The sequence below is a fragment of the Rhinolophus hipposideros genome (genome assembly GCF_964194185.1).
Source record: "Rhinolophus hipposideros genome assembly, chromosome: 21".
NCBI lineage: Eukaryota > Metazoa > Chordata > Mammalia > Chiroptera > Rhinolophidae > Rhinolophus > Rhinolophus hipposideros.
In genome coordinates, this window is record NC_138067.1 from 17,374,359 (window position 1) to 17,393,598 (window position 19,240).

Consider the following 19,240-nt stretch of genomic DNA (forward strand, 5'->3'; position numbering starts at 1 on the left):
GAGAGGGCAGACCAAAAAGGAAATGAACAGTTTTTTTCAGCCTAAATGTTTGTAGTGTATAAAGAAACTGTGAGGTATTTCCCCAAGAACTTAGAAATAAGAGAAACAAGTCATCATCTCCTATGAGTGAAACAGTAGAAACCCACACGCTGCCGCTGCCTGATGTTAACCACATGTGCGTGTCAACAGGTAGTTGAGGAGTTCGGAATACTGAAAACCCCAACCAAAAGAGGGCTGAAGTATAACTCTACGGCTGCAAACAATGTGAATGTACTTAACACCACTGAACTATACACTTGAAAATGGTTAAAATGGTAAATTGTTACATACATTTTACCACAATAAAACATGCTTCTTAACGCAATGACATGAGGTTGCCTTATTTTGACCATTTCCAAGTGGCTATATATTTACATTTTGATTATTTTCTATCATAAGTAATTCTGCAAGGAACCCTTCCATATACATTTCCCCATCCTGGACTATTTCTTTCCTCTGCTGGCATACTCCATGCACCTATGTACCTGTTTCCTAACACTACCAGAGTCCCCACAACATGGCATTCCTGTCCTTGCAAGTCCCTTACCTGCAGTAAATGCCCCTTTGCCCCTCTCTGGCTAACTGTGCCACTGGGTCTTAGGAGAGTAGCCTCTACCATCCAAATAAAGATTCAGGCTGGATGGCAGGCTCTGATCCAATCGCCTTCCTCTGAAACTAGCTGTCCCCATCATGGTAGGCAAGAACCAGGTAAAGGCAGACCAACACATGGCCCTGGTGACTTGGCCTGCATAAGTTCAAGGAAAGGGGAGAGAAGGAAAAGGAACTCCCATGGTGCAAAGGACCTGGAGACTCACAAACTGCCTGCTGCCTCCTGCCAGACGGGAACAGCAGGAGCAGAAGCTGTGTAAGCCTGCTAGCAGAATTCCCATTAAATTAAAACCTGCACATTTTCCCAGAAAAACAGCAGCCCAAATAATTACCTTCCTTACTTTTCATGGTAGAGACTTCCAAAAGCTGGTCTCCATTCCCTCAATGCTTTGGCTGACCAAGCAGTGAATGATCCCAACTGCCCCGCAGCCATTGATCCAACATATACAAGTGCAAAAAAGCCAGGGGTTTACCTGACTTGGGTGCCAGCCCACCATCTTGCCCTGTTCGGAGGGGTCTGGGCTGCCGCCCCACACCACGTGACACCATGCCTAGCATACAGGGATGCGCTCACTTTGTACAGGGTAGCACTCACCTGACGCTAAGGTGAGGGCTTGTGTTTGGGGCATACGTGCTCCTGGGTAACCCTTGACCACTTAAGGCTACTGCAAACAGAGGAGGTCAAGGCTCATCCAGAAAGGGTATGCTGAGCCACCAGCAACAGGGCTCTGGTTCTACAATCTTCCATGGAAATGGGGAACTACTAAGGCACGTGTGCTCAAAACACAAGTTGCTTAGGCCACCCCATAGGGGGAAGCTTCTCCCACCACTGGCAGCTAGACATCAACATCTTCCTAGAGACTCCCTGCCCCCTAGATAGGACAGGATTTACTAGTGGATGGCCTGGAGCTATACAAACCCCAGACTTAACTTGAGGATCCGAGTGGAAGAGCTAAGAGCAAAGCAGCCAGAGGACGCCAATACCCACATTTGGATACCATGCCCCCTCCAGGTGTCGATGGCATACGGAGCAGGCCCACAGGAGCCTCGGTTGCTTACTCATATGTGGTCAGAACTGAGTCAATGTTCAAGTCCCAACTCTTCAAACACCAGGCTACATTATGTCTTTTCCAAAATATGATGTTCGACAACTACAAAAAGATGCAGCCCTCTATCTTCCAGCAAGTCTTCATGAACTTGAAAACCATGATCCAACCAGTCTGGGATAAGCAAAGAGAATAAAGCAGCTGTAAGAACCCTGCGATTACACTAAAAAAACATTAAATTGTATACTTTCAACGGGTGAACTATACAGAATGTAAAATTACATCTCAATAACACTAAACACACTAGAAATAAAAGGAAACTATCTCAGTAAAAGCCATATGTAAAAAACCCATAGCTAACATCATACCCAACGGTGAAAGACTGAAAGCTTTTCTTCTAAGATCAAGAACAAGACAAGGACACCTACTTTTGCCATTTCTATTCAACAGAGTATTGAAGTTCTAGCCAAAGCAACTAGACAAGGAAAAAAAGGCGTCCAAATTGGAAAGGAATAAGTAAAAATATGTCTGTTTACAGATGACATGAACCTATATGTGGAAAAGATTCCACAAAAAAACTGTTGTGGAGTTTTCAGCCAAGTTGCAGGATACAAAATCAACACACAAAAAGTGTTTCTATACACTAACACTGAACAATCTAAAAAGAAAACAATTCCAATTAAGTAGCATCAAAACAAATAAAATACTTAGGGATAAACTTAACGAAGAAGGTGAAACACTTCTACACTGAGAACTATAAAACACTGAAAGAAATTAAAGAAGACACAAATACATGGGAAGACGTCCACGTTCATGGATTGGAAGACTTAATACTGTTAAGTTGTCAGTATTACCCAAGGCAATATACAGATTCAGTGCCATTCACATGGACTCTCAAGGGACACTGAATAGCCAAAACAATATTGAAGAAGAAGAAAAAAGTTGGAGGACTCACAAAACGTACTACAAAGCTACAATGATCAAAACAATGTTGGTACTGGCATAAAGATAAACATATACACCAACGTAATAGAACTGAGAGCCCTGAAATAAACCCTCTGATTTGTGGTCAACTGATTCTAAAACCATTCTATTGGAAAATGACAATCTTTTCAACAAATGGTACTGAGCAAACTGCATATCCACAAGCAAAAGAATGAAGTCAGACCCTTACCTTATACCATATGCAAAATTAACTCAAAATAGGCCAAAGGCCTAAATGTAAAACCTGTAACTATAAAACTCTTGGAAGTGTTGGTGAGGATGTAGAGAAACTGCATCCCTTGTGCCCTCATGGTGGAAATGTAAAACGGTGTAACTGCTGTGGAAAATGGTATGGTAATGAATTATAAGGTAATTCTAAGTTTTACAGATCAAACATAGAATTACCATATGATCCAGCAATCCTACTTCTGGGTATATACCCAAAAGAATTAAAAGCAGGGACTCGAACAGATGTTTGTACACACATACTCGTAGCAGCATTATTAATTGCCAAACGATGGAAGCAACCCAAGTGTCCATTGGCTGAATTGATAAACAGAACATGGTCTATACACACAATGGAATATTATTCAGCCTCAAAAAGGAAGGAAATTCTGACACATGCTACAACATGGATGAATCTTGAGGGCATTACACTAAGTGAAATAAGCCAATCACAAAAAGACAAATACTGTATGATTCCATTTACAGGTTCCTAGAGCAGTCCAATTCATAGAGACAGAAAGTAGAATGGTGGTTGCCAGAGATTTGGGGGAGGGGAGAATAGGGAGTTCATGTTTAATGGGTACAGAGTTTCAGCTTGGAAAGATGAAAAATGTTCTGGAGATGGATGATGGTGATGGTTGCACAACAACATGAATGCTCTTAAATACCACTGAACTGTACACTGAAGAATGGTTAAAAGGATAAATTGTATGTTATGTATATTTTACCACAATAAAATAAACACATATCAATACTACTGCTTTTAGAAAAAGGTTTAAGTTCACTGTCACCTGCTGTAACATTTATTACACAACGTCTTTTCTTCAAGCTGGGAAATTTAGGATCCAGAGACAATACCTTGACCTGCCCTGTCTTTCAAAGGTGTCATCTCTGGCCAAAAACAATTGAAGCCCAGCACTTGGATATGTGCTTATTCAGTTCTGATATCCCCCAAAGATCAATCTCCAAACCGAAACATCCAAGCACAAGAGATGGAACCTAAGTTTACCAGCTCTAACTCTATGTCTCATGCCACAGTGGACAGAACAGATGCAATGCCTGCCACCCCGCTCAGGAAGCAGAGGCTATAGGAAGGAACGCCCGGCCCTCAGAGGAAAAGCACAGAGCCACAACAGCCCTGGGCACATAATGGACAGTCAACAAACCCCTGGGTTCATCCACTCCTGAGCTGGTGAAGAACTTTATCACCAAAGCCACAGGCTCTCCCCGCCACATTTCAATGGCACCCTCAGTTTCTAGCTGGTATGAGGTTATATCCGAGCTATGTGACAGATAAGCGAGCCCTGAACTCAGCCACAATAGCCCCAGTACTATTCTCTCGCTGCTACTGGAATCCAGGACCGTGTGATCAAATGATTTATAACCACAAAGCTAGTTACACAACAGGCACAGAGACGTTCACTTCTCCATCCACTCAAGAAAAATCTCAAAAAAAAAAAAAAAAAGAAAAATCTCAGCAGACCTGAGGTTCCCTCTCAACCAGCAGCGAGTGATACACGTGGTGCTTTGCTAAGTTCAGGATTGATGCGGTGCCAGCTGTCCGTCAGGCTGCCAAGCATAAGGCAAACCAAGAAAGAGAGGGTATAAAAACCCCAGTCTATTCTTCTGGACACATACAGTAGTACCTTTGCATCTGAGGAACAGGAAGAAGGATGCTAGGAAGCCACCCTGACACCATGTCCCATCTGTGGATCACCGTGAAAATGAAGGAGTTGGTAGGAGTTACTGGGTCCTTGTGAAAGTTGAGTAATTCAGTAAAAACAGGTGTGGTAACTTTCTCTTCATAGAGACCCTTGCAGTCATTTACCCATTTCACCCTTGTGCCCAGTACAGTGCTGGGAAGACATGGTTGGGGGGCCTAGATTCAGTCCCTGCCTTCCGACAGCTTCCAGTGTGAAGCCAGGGGCGGCCAGACAATCAGGGTGCAGTGACCCAGGGATTCCCATAGGAAGTGACGGCTGAGCCGAGACGTGGTAAAGGGAGGAAAAAGAGAAGTGTAGCAGCAGAATATGAAGCACAGAAGCAAGAAAGCAGCCCCATCGTCAAGGAACTGAGAAAAGTTCAGTGTGGCTGGGTCACAGCTTGGGAAGACCTAAAAAAGAGCCAAAGATGGAGCAGGAAACGGGCTAGTCACAGACCGCCTACATGCTAGCTTAAGGAATTTGAACTTCATGGGAGGTCAATGAGAAGCTAAAGAAATGGCTTAGAAAGGGCGCAGCTGATCAAATAGTTGATATTTGGAAAAGGGATCGAAGAGGCAAAACTGGAGGCTACCGAAGTCATCCAGTGGAAGACGACACGACTGGACAAGGACAGGAGCGACGGGGCTGGAGATTCCTGGAGCGAGCCACGTGCTCTTTAGGACCTGGTGAACTTACCAGGTGGGGGAGACACTGCCCAGGACACTGCCAACACATCCCGTCACCAAAGAAAGGGCAATACTCTGAGACCCACGAGGAAACTCTGCAGCCCCAGTGCTTAGCCAGTCACTACGTAGCAGTCTGTCTCCAGCTCTGCTCCAGCCCTGGCCTGTACACTGCGCACAAATATCCAAACAGGAAACACACCTGCATCACAGCAAATATGTCAGACAAACCCAGATTCAAACCTAACCTCTGCCTCTGAGTTTGCCATGAGCCCAAGGGCTTAGCCCGAGAGCTCTCAGTGCAGCCACTGAACAGAATCAGGCAAAGGAGCAGCTGGGTGCAGAGACGGGAGGGCTGCTGCTACATGACTGGACGACCCCACAGTCCAGTGGGGCGTGCACTGGAGGTGCTACTACATAGTATTGTAATCTGGTCCAAGAAAGGAGGCCATTCTCAAAGACCTGGATCTGGGGACATCGAAAAACAAAGGCTTGTTTACTTGGGATTGCTGAGCAGAAAGAAGGTAAACATTTGCTTCCTTCTTGGTAATAGGTCAGGTAGTGTCAGGAACACTGACAGACGCAGGCTGCCTTGGTCATCTGGGAATGAGGCAACAAGCACCCGCACTCCCCGAGGAAGTGACTAGGACAGACAGCTTAGCTCCCCTACCCTTCACATCGCAGTCAGGGCTCTCTTTTCAAGAAGCGGGATATATCTGAGGGCTTGGGGAGAAAATCATTTACTCCCTCTCAAAATGCAGCAAAATGGAAAAGAACAGGTGAGATAGCCGGTAAGTGTAAAGAAACAGCAGACGAGCTCCTCATGGCAGTGAGGCCATGAGTCGGCCTCCAACTTCTCAATTTCTCCCCTTCACTGCCAAAACCACAATACAAGCTGGAGCTAGAAAAGTGACTTTGCCTTTGCTGGGCTCCACAGAGAAGAGGGAAGCAAGTGGGTGCTGCTCAGGCCACGCTCGTCTGAAATCCGCCCGAGAGCAGGACGGAGGAAGAGCCACAGTGGCAGCAAAGGCCCTTGGCTGAGCAAACAACCAGGCTCTCCGTACCCACTGCAGGCAGTGGCCGCCAACGGGGGCCTGGAGAAGGCCCTTAAGAATGAACTGGTGGCTTCTGGGGCCCATGCTACCTTCCGTCTCCCTCTGCTGACTCTCCCACAAAAGCAACTAAATGTGAAAACCACTGTAGTCACGTGGAGATGCAAGCACACGTGTCAGCTCGATTCTTCTTTTGTTCTCTTTGGTTTTTCCAGATTTTCTACAATTAACACAAATTATTGATAGTCATAGAAAAATCATTTCAAGAGCCAGCTGATGGCCGCATACAGAGAGGTTAGGTTGGTGGCTCTCACCCACTTCAGAACCAAAGGGGCACACTGGGGGACTTGGCCTTCATGGTCAGCTCCTCTATGTACCAAGTCCCCTAAGCTTTGACAAGAGGACAGAAGAACACAGCTTCAGAAGCAGCAGGAAATAGTCAAAACCCTTGCTCAGCAGAGGAGCGGGGGCTCCAGTTCACATGGTACCTGGTGTGTCCCAAGCATGACCCAAAACACACACTCGGGAGACCCTGCTACAGGGACACAGAATCTACACAGCTCCAAGTAGGGATTTTTCCATGACCCAGGCAGGCCTGATGGTGGACAGAGGACAGGACCTCAGAAATCGGACCTCTGAACTCTCACCCCGCCCCAGAAATGTGCAACAGGCCTGAGGGGGGGAGAAGACGCCTTCGCTGTAATCCCGCTCAGTCCTGAGAGACAGCTTAGCGCACTCCACCAGGCCAACCTCTCTGCCAACAGGCTGCCATTCCCCCCTGCCTCCTGAAGAGAAGCACCTGAGGAGTTTGAAAGTGACAAGAACACTTTGCAGCAGGGGACCAGAGACAACACCCCAGAATCTGAAGCCTGGTCTTAGGTACTGCAGCCTAATTCAGTACTGTGGGTCTTGGATTTCACCCCATCTCTCAGGTTCCCTATTAGAAGAGGGAAGATTGGACTAAAGAGCTCCTAAGCAACTTGCCAGCTCTGACATAGAGACTGTGTAATGTTGCAAATGTGCCATATCCCGGTGCTAGCCCAAGATGGGGTAGACCCTGCAACAGTATACAAAAAGTCACCACGAAGACTGCAAAAGAAAAGGAAATTATAGACCAATATACCTTATGAATATAGAGGCAAAAATCCTCAACAAAATAGTAGCAAACAAAATCCAACAACATATTAAAAGGATTAAACATCATGACCAAGTAGAATTTATCTCAGGGAGGCAAGGGTGGTTCAACATAAGAAAATCAATCAACATAACAAACCACATTAACAGAAAGAGTGGACGAAATCCACATGGTCACCTCAATGGACACAGAAAAAGCACTTGACAAAATCCCACACCCCTTCATAATAAAAACTCAGAAAACTAGGAACAAAAGGGAACTTCCTCAACATGATAAAGAGCATTTATGAAAAACCCACAGCTAACAATTTCTTTTCTTTTCTTTTCTTTCTTTAATTAAAGTTTATTGGGGTGACAACTGTTAGTAAAGTTACATATTTTCAGGTGTACAATTCTGTAATACATCATCTATAAATCATATTGTGTGTTCACCACCCAGAGTCAGTTCTCCTTCCATCATCATATATTTGAAACAATTTCAATCGTGAAAGACTAAAAGCTTTCCACCTAAGATCAGGAACAAACCAAGGATGTCTACCTTTCACCACTGCTATTCAACACTGTACTGGAAGTTCTAGCCAGAGCAATCAGACAGGAAAAGAAAGAAAAGGCATCCAAACTAGGAAGGAATAAGTAAAACTATCTCTCACTTGCAGATGACATGATCCCATATATAGAAAATCCCAAAGAATACATAGAAAGCTTATGAGAACTAATAAATGAATTCAGCAAAGTCACAAGATACAAAATCAACCACAAAAAGCAGTTGTGTTTCGATACACTAACACTACACACCAATCTAAAAAGGAAATTAAGAAAACAATTCCATTTACAATAGCATAAAAACTACTTAGGAATAAATTTAACCAAAGAGGCAAAAGACTTGTACACTAAAAACTATCAAACATTGCTAAAAGAAATTAAAGACACAAATAAATGGAAAGATATTCCATGTACATAGACTGGAAAACTTATATTATTAAGATGGAGAGTATTATTAATAGTCTCCAAATTGATCTGCAGGTTCAACACAATCCCTACCAAAATTCCAAATCTAGTTTGCAGAAATAGAAAACTCAATCCTCAAAATCATATGGATTTGTCAAGGGACTCTCAAGTAGCTAAAATAATCTTGAAAATAGAACAAAGTTGAAGGATTCACACTTCCTGATTTCAGAACTTACTATAAATCTATAGTAATCAAAACAGTACGATAGTAGCATAGACACACAGACCAATGGAATAGAATTAAAAATCCATAAATAAACCCATACATCTATAGCCAAATTACTTTTTACAAGGGTACCAAGTCCATTCAATGGGGAAAGAATAGTCTCTTCAATAACTGGTGCTGGGACAACTGGATTTCCACATGCAAAAGAATGAAGTTGGACCCCAACTTTCGACCCTATATAAAAATTAACTCAAAATGGATCAATGATCTAACATAAAAGCTAAAAGCAAAAAACTCTTAGAAGAACACATAGAGGAAAAGCTTCATGACTTTAGATTTGACAATGGATTCTTAGGTACGACACCAAAAACATGAACAACAAAAGAAAAAATAGATAAACTGGACTTGATAAAATTAAAATGTTTATGTATCAAAGGACATTATCAAGAAAATGAAAACAATCTATGAATGGGAGAAAATATGTGCAATTCATATATCTGATTAGGGTTTAATATCCAAATATATAAAGAATCTCTACAACTCAACAAAAGATAAACAAGCCAATTATAAAATAGGCAAGGGACTCCCCAAAAAGGATACATAAATACCAATAAGTACATAAAAAGATACTCAACATCACTAATCTTTAGGAACTGAAAACCAAAACCACAATGAGATACTACTTCACGCCCAGGATGGCTATACTAAAAACAAAAGAGGGAGAGAGAGGGAGAAAGGGAAAGAGAAAGAGAGAAACATGTTGGTAAGGATGTGGAGAAATTGGAATCTTCGTACGTTGCTGGTGGAGATGTGAAATGGTACAGCTGTTAGGAGAAAGTTAAGTAGTTTCTCAAAAAGTTAAACACAGAATGATCCAGAAATTCCACTCTTAAGTGGAATTCCACTCTTAAGTGTGTACCCAAAAGAATTGAAAAGAGGGTTTCAAACTGATACTTGTATGCCAATGTTCATCAATCCATCATTCACAAGAGCCAAAAGATAGCAAAAAAAACAAGTGTCCATCAACAGATAAATGGGTAAACAAAACGTGGTATGTACATACAGCCATAAAAAGGAATGAAATTCTGTTACAGGCCACGACATAGATAAACCCTGAAAACATTAACCTAAGTGAAATAAGAAGCCAGACATGAAAGGACAAATATTGTATGATTCCATGTATATGAATTAGCTAGGCAAATTCAGAGACAAAGTAGATAAGAGGTTATCAGGAGCTGAGAGGAGGGGGGAATGGGGAGTTATTGCTTAACGGGTACAGAGTTCCTGTTTGGGGTGATGGAAAAGTTTTGGAATTAGATAGTGGTGATGGTTGCACAACATGGTGAGTGTAATGAACACCACTAAATGAACCACTGAAAAATGGTTAAAATGGCGTATTTTATATTATGTGTATTCTACCACACACACACACTCTCTCTCTCTCTCGCCAAGAACACCCCTATGGCTCTGCACGCCAGCATGAACTTCATCTGGCTTTCCTGGATGAGACAAGTAGGCCTTCACATAGCACACTGGAAAGCAGCAGAGTATCCTGACCTCCCATCACGGCCAGAAGAAAGAAGTCCCTCACTGCAAGCGTGAAGAACACACACCTAGCTCTTTTCATTTTCTATCCATTTCTTCTTAGAGGGAAGGTGAATTTTATGGGCTGGCAAGTTCATCGCCACTTCTCTTTTATTTTTTTTTAACTTTTATTGGGGAATATTGGGGAACAGAGTGTTTTTACAGGACCCATCAGCTCCACGTAAAGTTGTTGTTTTCAATCTAGTTGTGGAGGGCGCAGCTCAGTGGCCCATGTGGGAATCGAACCGGTGACCTTGGTGTTATAAGCACTGCGTTCTAACCAACTGAGCCAACCTGCTGCTCCATAGCCACTTTTAATAAATGTTGCATAAGATATATGAACCAATGACGATGGGACCTGATCATTTTTAATTTAAACTCTATCAACTGGATATGTCTAGGCCCACAGAGCTCGGGTCGGAAGTGATGAAGAGAAGAGAGGTAAGAGACGAGCTGCCTAGGCTCAGGGCTGGTGGCTTTTGGGGGCTGCAGGTAGGTACCAGCTCTACTGCCATTCTCTGGTGAAAGGGACAGTCACCGCTACTCCTGCCCCCTACCCCAGACTCTGGAGGAGTTACTGGAACCTGACAGTTTCATCTTGACATCTAACACCTTAGCCACAGCTCAGCAGGCTGGCAATCTTGTTCCTATCAGAACCTGCCCCAAATAAAAAAAATCAACAGCCTCCACAACCGAGGCGATCTCAGGGACCATGGTTACAAAATGGTCCCTGGGAGACATCTCAGGGAAAACACCAACTGACAGTTAGGTCTGAAATGAGGGCTACTATTTGGTGCTGGCGATTTTATTTCATAGTCTGATGGGCCTGGTTAAAGCCACAGTCCATAACACTGGCTACTGTGTGCAAGCTGCAACTCCAGCAACCACACCCCCACTCTAATCCTCTGCCAGGAGCCCAACTCTGTGCAGGCCCCCAATGAGAGGAGGGGGCCTTACAGATGAATGAGCCCAACATCTGCACCATTCGAGTAAGAACAGGCCTGAAGGCAAAGGGGCTTTGAGTCCAGATGTGCTTGCAGGGAGGAAGGTCATTCTGAATGTGGGTCAGAAGATCCTCAGGCATCCACTGTCACCGCACCAGCAAAACACCCACAGAGCCCACAAGACAGGAAGAGGCAGAAAAGCCCCCTTGGGTGGCGCCAGGCAGGTTACTCACACACTCTGGGTTCTGGCTCCTTCCTCAAAGGGCAGACAGAATCTCAAGTACCAAGCCTTGACTCTCCAGAGCCTTGCACATTCAAAAACCAAATCTACTGCCCTTAACCAGCGGGTGTAGCCAGCTGTGCCTCAGCTTAATGTGAAAAGGTTCCCATCAGACCCTACGTCTGGCAGGCTCTGGGCCCTAACCTCTACCTCTCTGGCTCTGTGTAATCACAGAGCTGGAACACAGCTGAGCGTGGACATGGCAAATGCCCTTAGGTAATCAGACATTACCCTTAACTGTCTAGGTACAGGTGTTCACCCAAAATTGGCCTTGAGTTTGGTGTGTAACTTACCATCTTTCATTATTGTCGGCAGGGGGACTTATTCAAGTAACCTATCCCACTTACATGGAAATTCTAAGTTCCAATGATTATGACAGCATCAAATTCCATGTATTAAAACCACTTTCTGCATAAAATATCTGGAATAATTTCTGTTTTTTGCACTCACCTCAAATGAGACAACATTCTTAATGGCGAGAACCTACATTTGTTTAAACCTGCATCTCTCCATTCCCTCTGCTGTCTACTTTTAAAATGTACACTGTCAGGTGTTGAAAGATCCTATGTATTATTTTATAGTTAAAAAATGTATCTATAGGTAAAATAAAAATATGTTTGGATTTTTTAAAAAGCAAATGTAACTACTGATAAACTCAGCACAACAGTTACTAAGAGAGCGTTCTATTAATACAAAATAGCCCATGCCAATTTCAGACACAGGGTTTTGTAAACTGGGTTATAACCAGTTCTATTCAGGAAACCATCCCCTTTGCTTCTTTCTTTTTGGTTCAGCTCCGCCTCAGCCATTTCCTCAAGACATGAGCTGGGCCCTCAGACCATCTGGGCACAACTGCCCTTCTCCTCTCTCCATCTCTTCTCATCTTCCAACTGCCTCCACCCTGAGGGCCAGTTGGTTTTGTCTCATGGTGAAATTCTGACCAAAAAATAGCAGCTGCATGGTGCACTGTACAGTGAGAAAACTTCTGGGGCTCTGTCTGGACATGAACGCGTGCTATTATCAATCAGTAACATTTGCCATGGAAGCTGAGAGGGGCAGTGGGTGCATTTGAGCCTTATTTGCCATCCAGAACCTAAAGTAACCTTCCCTGGCATCCCAGGGCATCGCTAAGGTCGAAGAGGTAGGAGAGGAAGAGAGCCTAAGGAGGACGCAGGATACTTATCAGCCCCTCCCTCCCTTCTCTACCAGTTCCGAGCATCTTTTTCTGGCTCCTTTATGACGAATGGGCTACGTGCCATCGCCAGGTCCTCTAGCCTCATTTCCAGCAATAGAGCCACCACCTCCCATTTCAATCACAACAAAACACTGAAGATGCTGGAGCTACAGCGATGTTTTACGTGAATTTTGAACAGGATTTCTGGAGAGACAGAGAGACGTCCTTGCATTTAGACACGATGTTCTCCAACTCTTCCCCAGTGACCAGTCCCTTCTTGCCAACTTGACCCCTGACCATAGAGAACCACGCTGGGCCCCTTGAATCATTTCCAATGGCCCCAGAAGAGGAAGGCACAGGGTGCTGTGCCATGCAGAGCTGCTGAGGTCATCCTCCTGTGCTCCAGTCCAATTAGCACCCACTTCCCCTCTAACAGGGAATCTCCCTTACTGGTGACTCATCTAAGGAAAAGACCAAACATCCCAGAAAACAAAAAACAACGGGGGCAGAAGCGGGTGTGTGAAGTGAATTTTAGGAATTTCTCTAGAGGCTCGTCCTTGACCAAGAAGTCCCTAGTTATAAAGAAAAAAGCCACTTTCCCCACTCTCCGCGTGCAGTTGGAGCCTAGGTAACATACATAGAGCAGGGAGGTCCCCAGGAAGCCCACATGTGCTCAGCGCAGCAACAGGTGCTACCAAAAAAGCGGACACCACGTGGGTTCCAGACCGCTCATCCGACGCCAGAGCTACACCTCAGTAGCCCAAGGAGACCTGAGCTTTAACCCCTAACACAGGGGAGAAATACAACACTTCAAGATGCTCCAGAGCCCAAATGCTACATGTCTCCAGAAATAGTGCAATGTGTTACTAGGGGGAGATGCAACCCAAAGCTCAGCACCTGCCCACGAGGCCAACACCGGGGGGCAGTCAGGCAGAACAGGGCACAACGGCCACCTATACCAGCCTTGGGCAAGGACAGCACCTACTTCTCAGGGCAAGCAGAACAAGGCCTTCCCAGGTCCACAAATGAGCGCCAAACTTCTCAATGGCACTATACAATGCATAGGAACTAAAGTGGGAGGACGCAGGGAGAGCGGCCAGATACATGCTCTCTCTGGGTTGGGGGGCCTGAGCTCAAGTGGCTCTCCAGATCAGAAACATGGCAGGGGAGATCTTAAATGAGTGAGTGGCTCTGGGTCACCATGGAAAATCATGGCCAGTGTCATCTTTCACTGTTGTCTTGGCAAAACCGAAACACCAGAACACACCAGCACACACAGAGCCCTTCCACCTCTGAGAAGCCTGTCTGGTACCAGTCTTCGGCATCTCACCAGGCAGGATCAAGGCGAGCCGAGAGACAAGACAACTATTATGACAAAACCGGCCCAGAATCAAGGACCTAAAGCCACTGGCCCACACTGAGGCCAGAGGGGCCTGGCTGAACCAGACCAGCAGAGTCTCTTCTCCCCCATCCCCTCTCTAAAGCGTGGACAGATCCAAAGTCCTTACACACGGCTACTGCCCTCAGGCTACAGCCCAGGGTCTTCTGATCTGGCCCCGCCGACCTCATGCTCTGTGTCCACATCTCTTTATGCACTGTTCCTCCTGCCTGGAGCATCTGCTTCTCACTTTGTCCACCTGAAACCTTCTAACTCAGCCTTCCAGATTCAGTGTCATCATTTCTTGTATGAAGCTTTGCCCAAACGCTCAAGTAGAGGAGGCGACCCAGGATACAGCACACACCATAACTGGCCTTTTCTACGCCGCTCTGTGAGATCGAGTGCACAGGCATCTCTGCCTCCTCTCCAGACAGGCCTCACGCCTGCTCCTGGGGCCCAGGCCTACGACTGAGGCCGAGACACAACAATGGTGCCTCATCGTGGTGTGCAGAACTCCTGGGTGAGCACACTGCTGCCTAGCCAAGGGAAGTCAGCTGCAAGTGCCAGCAAAGGCAGCGACCCGGCTCTGGCCAGAGGCCCCCGCTCAGGGCCTGGGCACCAGCTGTAGAGGCGAGCCCCCCCAGCACCATGCAGTGCTCCAGTCCGGGCTTGCTGTTCTTGGGTAGAGCCACCCATCACATGTCAGGAGGCTGCCGCTGCTGGGATGATGTTACAGTCTATTTTGAGGGTCACACTGGAGCATCTGTCAGCCTGGGCAGCCACACCCTCCATGTGTCATCACGAATTGCCGGGGACACCCACAGGTCCACGAACTCTGACTGAGAGTCATTCCCCACAGGGACCCTCAGCTTCACCGCGTCCTTGGCTTCCTAACAACATCAACCCGACGCCCTTATCTCCTGGCACCACTGGCAGGGCTCTGATGTCTCCTCACCCCACCAGACTTGCTCCTGGGGTTCCTACCTCTGGTGACTCGGCAAAATGCAGCTGAATCCCATCAGTCTGTGCCAAGCTCTTAGCTCAAACATAGCCCCTCCTTCTCCAGCTCTCTCTCATATTTGAGGAGTGCCCAGACAGCCTGACAACAAGCTAGTTACTGACTAGACTCATGTTAGGTCCCACAGGTCTCACCTGCTAGGAAACTCCTACTCATTCCTCAAAACCATGTCCAGACTCTGCTTCCTCTTACTCTCTACTGAGTAGGCCACAGGCTGCATGAAGACAAGGCTGGTCTGTGCTGCCTTAACCTTTGTTCTCCCTGTACCTAGTAGGGACCTCGCACATAATAGGTATGAATAAATACTCTATGAACCCTTGAAACGAAACCTTTCTAATTCGATGAGCTTACTGTGTTTTTCTACAAAAGACATAATCAGAACAAAGGCCTTTCTGGAAAACAATGACACTGACAACTGGGTTCATAAATATCTTTTACAAAGGAGGCTCATATTCAAATCTATAGAAAAACAAGCTTACAGATTCAATGGGATGGTAAGGCAATCAAGCCCAGTCCAGAGTATGCCACACTTCTCTGCCCCACTCAACAGCAAGCACTTTTCAACTCTGTCCCCTAAGAACACCGTGATCCCCTAAGAATTTAACTGGACATTCCATCATTCTACCCATGAAAGGCATGCAATGAGGAAAGGCAGCAGCAGCGTGGACACACATATCTGGGATCAGGCTAGGACATGTAACAACTTAGGCTACTCTACTGCTACGCTACCCTAAGCCCTGCAGCCAGGGAAAGTCACCAAACATCCCAGGGGCTCAGAGCTCATTCACAAAACAAGGACATCATGATCTGCTCTAGCCACTTCCAGAGATGCTGTGAGGATCGACTAGATAATATAGAAAAACAACGCAACCAGCTAACACCTGATCATGGACCAAACCCAGGTCAGAAACACACCGCCAACACCGACAAGAAACAGGAAACGAGCTGATCACTGTCCACCCTGTAACTGCTCTTGGTCTCCTCAAAACCACACCTGGCCCATACCAACACTTCCTAGCCACAAAAAAGGCTTCCAGGGATTCCGTATAGAAGCCATGAGGGGACATTCAAATATTGACCACTTGACAGTAATCAATTGAAGCAGGCCACCACGGTATACACGACCTGTGACCTTTTTAAAACTGAGGTTTCTAGGTCAGCTTGATGGCTATATTTACCACATGTAAAAATGATGGGAACAGAAGCTGTAAGAAGATGCCCAACTTTCTTTAGATTTGCAGGGAACACCTACAGTAAGGCAATCTAAAAAGACACAGGGCTTTTCCAGCAAGATCCACTTACAACTGAAATGTTAAAAGCCAGTTGAAAGAATCCAGGATTCTACATTTAAACACTCCCTTCTGAAAAATTGTTCTCTTCTCTCACTAGCTCAACTGTTTTCTATAAGAACTATAGAAAAAAACAATGCATTTTCCTCCCTACCAGTTTAAGAAACGCCCCTCACTTTCTTTGGCAATATGAAACTCTAGCACCAACATTTCAGTCTATACTGTAACTGTTTGTGCCATGTTTGTTTTGTTTAAGAGGCCATTCCCATTCACAGTAGTTCAAGCACATTAAATACATGTTCTTCTATCAGAGGGTGGAAAGGGAAAATAGAAGCTTTAAAGCCCTCCAATAATATGTTTCCCATCTGTAAATGCACTAGATTTGAGATAAAAGTAAAAGATACAATAGCTTGCCATGATCAGAATTTCAGAATCACAGAATTCTGTGGTTAGAAGCAGCTTAGATGCTGGCCTAGCTCCTCACAGGGCAGATGAGGAGACTGAAGCCCCCCAGTCTACCCACGATCACACAACGCTCCCCGGCAGGGATGTTACAATGTCACTAAGGAAGCCAGTAAAACTCTAACTCTGGTAGTTCTGCCTCCAGGATAGCTCCATGGTAGAGCATTCTGCATGCACCACAGGAGGACAGTTCCTAGGAGAAAGGAAGTATTCTTTTCCTTGTTCAAGAACTCATACGCAATGTTCAAGAACTCATACGCAAAGTTGGCACGGAGGTCACTGGGGGGGCTGGCAAACTTCCCACACCTGACCTAAGATCTGATGAGGAAAGCCTTTCTAAGACAATTGCAATCATTTTATTTTATAACTTAAACACCTGGTTTGTCACCATCACTGGAAAAAGGGGAAACTGGAATAAGAAGGAAGAAGGAAAGGAAAAAAAAAAATCTCCCCTCTGATTTCCTGTGTCTGCTTAGATCACCCTAAAATAGGGACCCTCCATAAAGCTGACTTTAATGAGGACTTTCCTAAAGCTGGTCCAACTGGTGTTCAACTCCAGGGACTGAAAAACAAGTTTATGAGCAGCAAGGTCACCTGATTCTGACCATGTGCATGTTGTTTACCCTGAGATGACAGGCCAGTGGCTGCCACAGCTTTGATGAATGCTGGGAAGACTCTGCTACCCCTTTGAAGGCTAATGGGGCCTCTTTATGACTAAATGCCATAAAAAGGAACCTTGAACGCAGCAAGAATGTGAAAGGAGGAAAGTCACAAATACCATTCATCAGTGGGGGTGGGGGGGAACCCCATTCTGGACACTGAATTGTTAATGTAAGCTTGTTACTTGTTTCCCTGACCTGCGAGGTATCTCATTACAATATCACAAAACAGAAGTCCCCTCCTCTCCCCGCAATGCACCTACTTATCATCAAGGTCTGCTGCTTAGACCAGGCCATGCTCACAGTCAGGTAACAGAGGCAGCCCACTTCAACCCTCTGCAGCCCATACCCATATGGCTCAGTAGCTCACATCAGTCACAAGTGTCAGCCAGGAGACCTCGAACTCTGACCACGGGGAATAGCTTAGTGTTGAGGGAAAGGTGGTAAGGAAGGGCTTACCCATCTCTTCCTTTGCTGACAATCTTCACCTCAAAGTAATAAATGCCACAGGCAGCAGGTATGGGGTGGGTGGCACGCACTGAGGCCGCATCTTTGTGATTTTTGCCATGACCTAATTGGAGAGGGCAAGGAAGATATTTCAGCACAAGGAAATGCAAATGAAGGTCTCATTCTTCTCTGCTCCATAGCAACTTCACCCCTCCATGGCCAGAGGAAGCCCTTACATCGTCTAAGGAATAATCTGACAACAGCTAAGCAAAAACATAAACCTCCCACCTCTGTCTCACCTTCTAATAGCAGCCCTGCCTGAGACTCTGTCTCCCATACAAACCCAATGAGGGTACAAGCAATGTGGGTGCATGTGACAGATTCCCCAGGGCTGTTAGTCTCTCCAAAATACAGGCAGCTCACCTGGGAGACCAGGGGAGGAGGAGGAAGCCCTGGAAGACACCTGCCCCCCAACGTTAGCACAGAACCCCAGGCCCAGTCTGGCAGGTGAGCAGACCATTGGTCTCTGGCTAATGGAGAAGATGTGATCACCCCTTTCTTCAGACACTGCTGAAACTAAGCAGTAGTGAAGAAGAGCCCAGCTGGAGTTGGAGCTATCCCAGGCCAAGCAGAAAGGCCCTCGGGTGAAAGGTCCAACCCACGCTGGGTCTGGACACCTGTTGCAGTTCTCTTGCCATCGGGTGTCTCAGGGCAGAGCAGACCAGGCAGTCGATTCTTGGCCTGGTCAGCCCCACCACCCTGAACACCCGCAGGGGCTAAGGCCTAACCCGGAATACCCGGGCTGGGGAAGGGACGTAAAGAGGCAGGGGCTGGGCAACACAGCCAACCCGCAGACGCTCTGGCCTTTTTCCACCCGCAGCCAAACAGGCCAATACCTTTGTAGTGGACGCGGAGGTTGCCCTGGGAGAGGCCGATGTAGTTGTACTTGTCCTTGGGGCTCCAGGAGCGCGGCAGCGGCGTCTCATGCTGGTTGACTGCGGGGTACAGACGCTGCAGGCGCCGACTCAGCTCCTGCTCCCCCGGGGACGGCAGCCCGCCCCCAGCACCCCCGCCGGAGGAGTCTCCAGCCTGCGGGTTCCCAGCTCCCGAGTCCGCCGTCGCCGCCGCCATCTTGGAGGGAGCTGCTATTGTGTCACTGGGGGCGGGGAGGAGCGGGACCAGATCCGCCCGGCTCAGCCAATCATCCGCGAGCCTACCGGGGCCGCAGGGAAACCGAGTCCTAGTCCGGCACCACCCTATGGACACGGCCACGCCTCGCCACATTTCGAACTCCATATCCCACTATGCAGAGCTCTCCAGAGGCGGGCCAACTAGGGGTGGCAAGGAACTTTGGGA

The 19,240-nt window shown here is 46.3% G+C and overlaps 1 protein-coding gene across 2 annotated transcripts in view; it reads right to left on the reverse strand.

The window, feature by feature from the left end:
• The window catches only part of RANBP10 (RAN binding protein 10), a 56,332-nt gene extending 37,298 nt beyond the window's left edge, over positions 1–19,034 (reverse strand). Inside the window, exons 1-2 of one of the 2 annotated variants that reach the window (XM_081032649.1) lie at positions 18,781–19,034; positions 17,897–18,008 (exon numbers count right to left, since the gene is read on the reverse strand). In XM_081032649.1, coding sequence (XP_080888775.1) covers positions 17,897–18,008; positions 18,781–19,015 — 347 coding nt within the window. In that variant the 5' untranslated portion in view covers positions 19,016–19,034. The remainder of the gene's footprint in view (positions 1–17,896; positions 18,009–18,780) is intronic. The other variant, XM_081032650.1, reaches the window with a different exon arrangement.
• Positions 19,035–19,240: the final 206 nt, after the last annotated feature.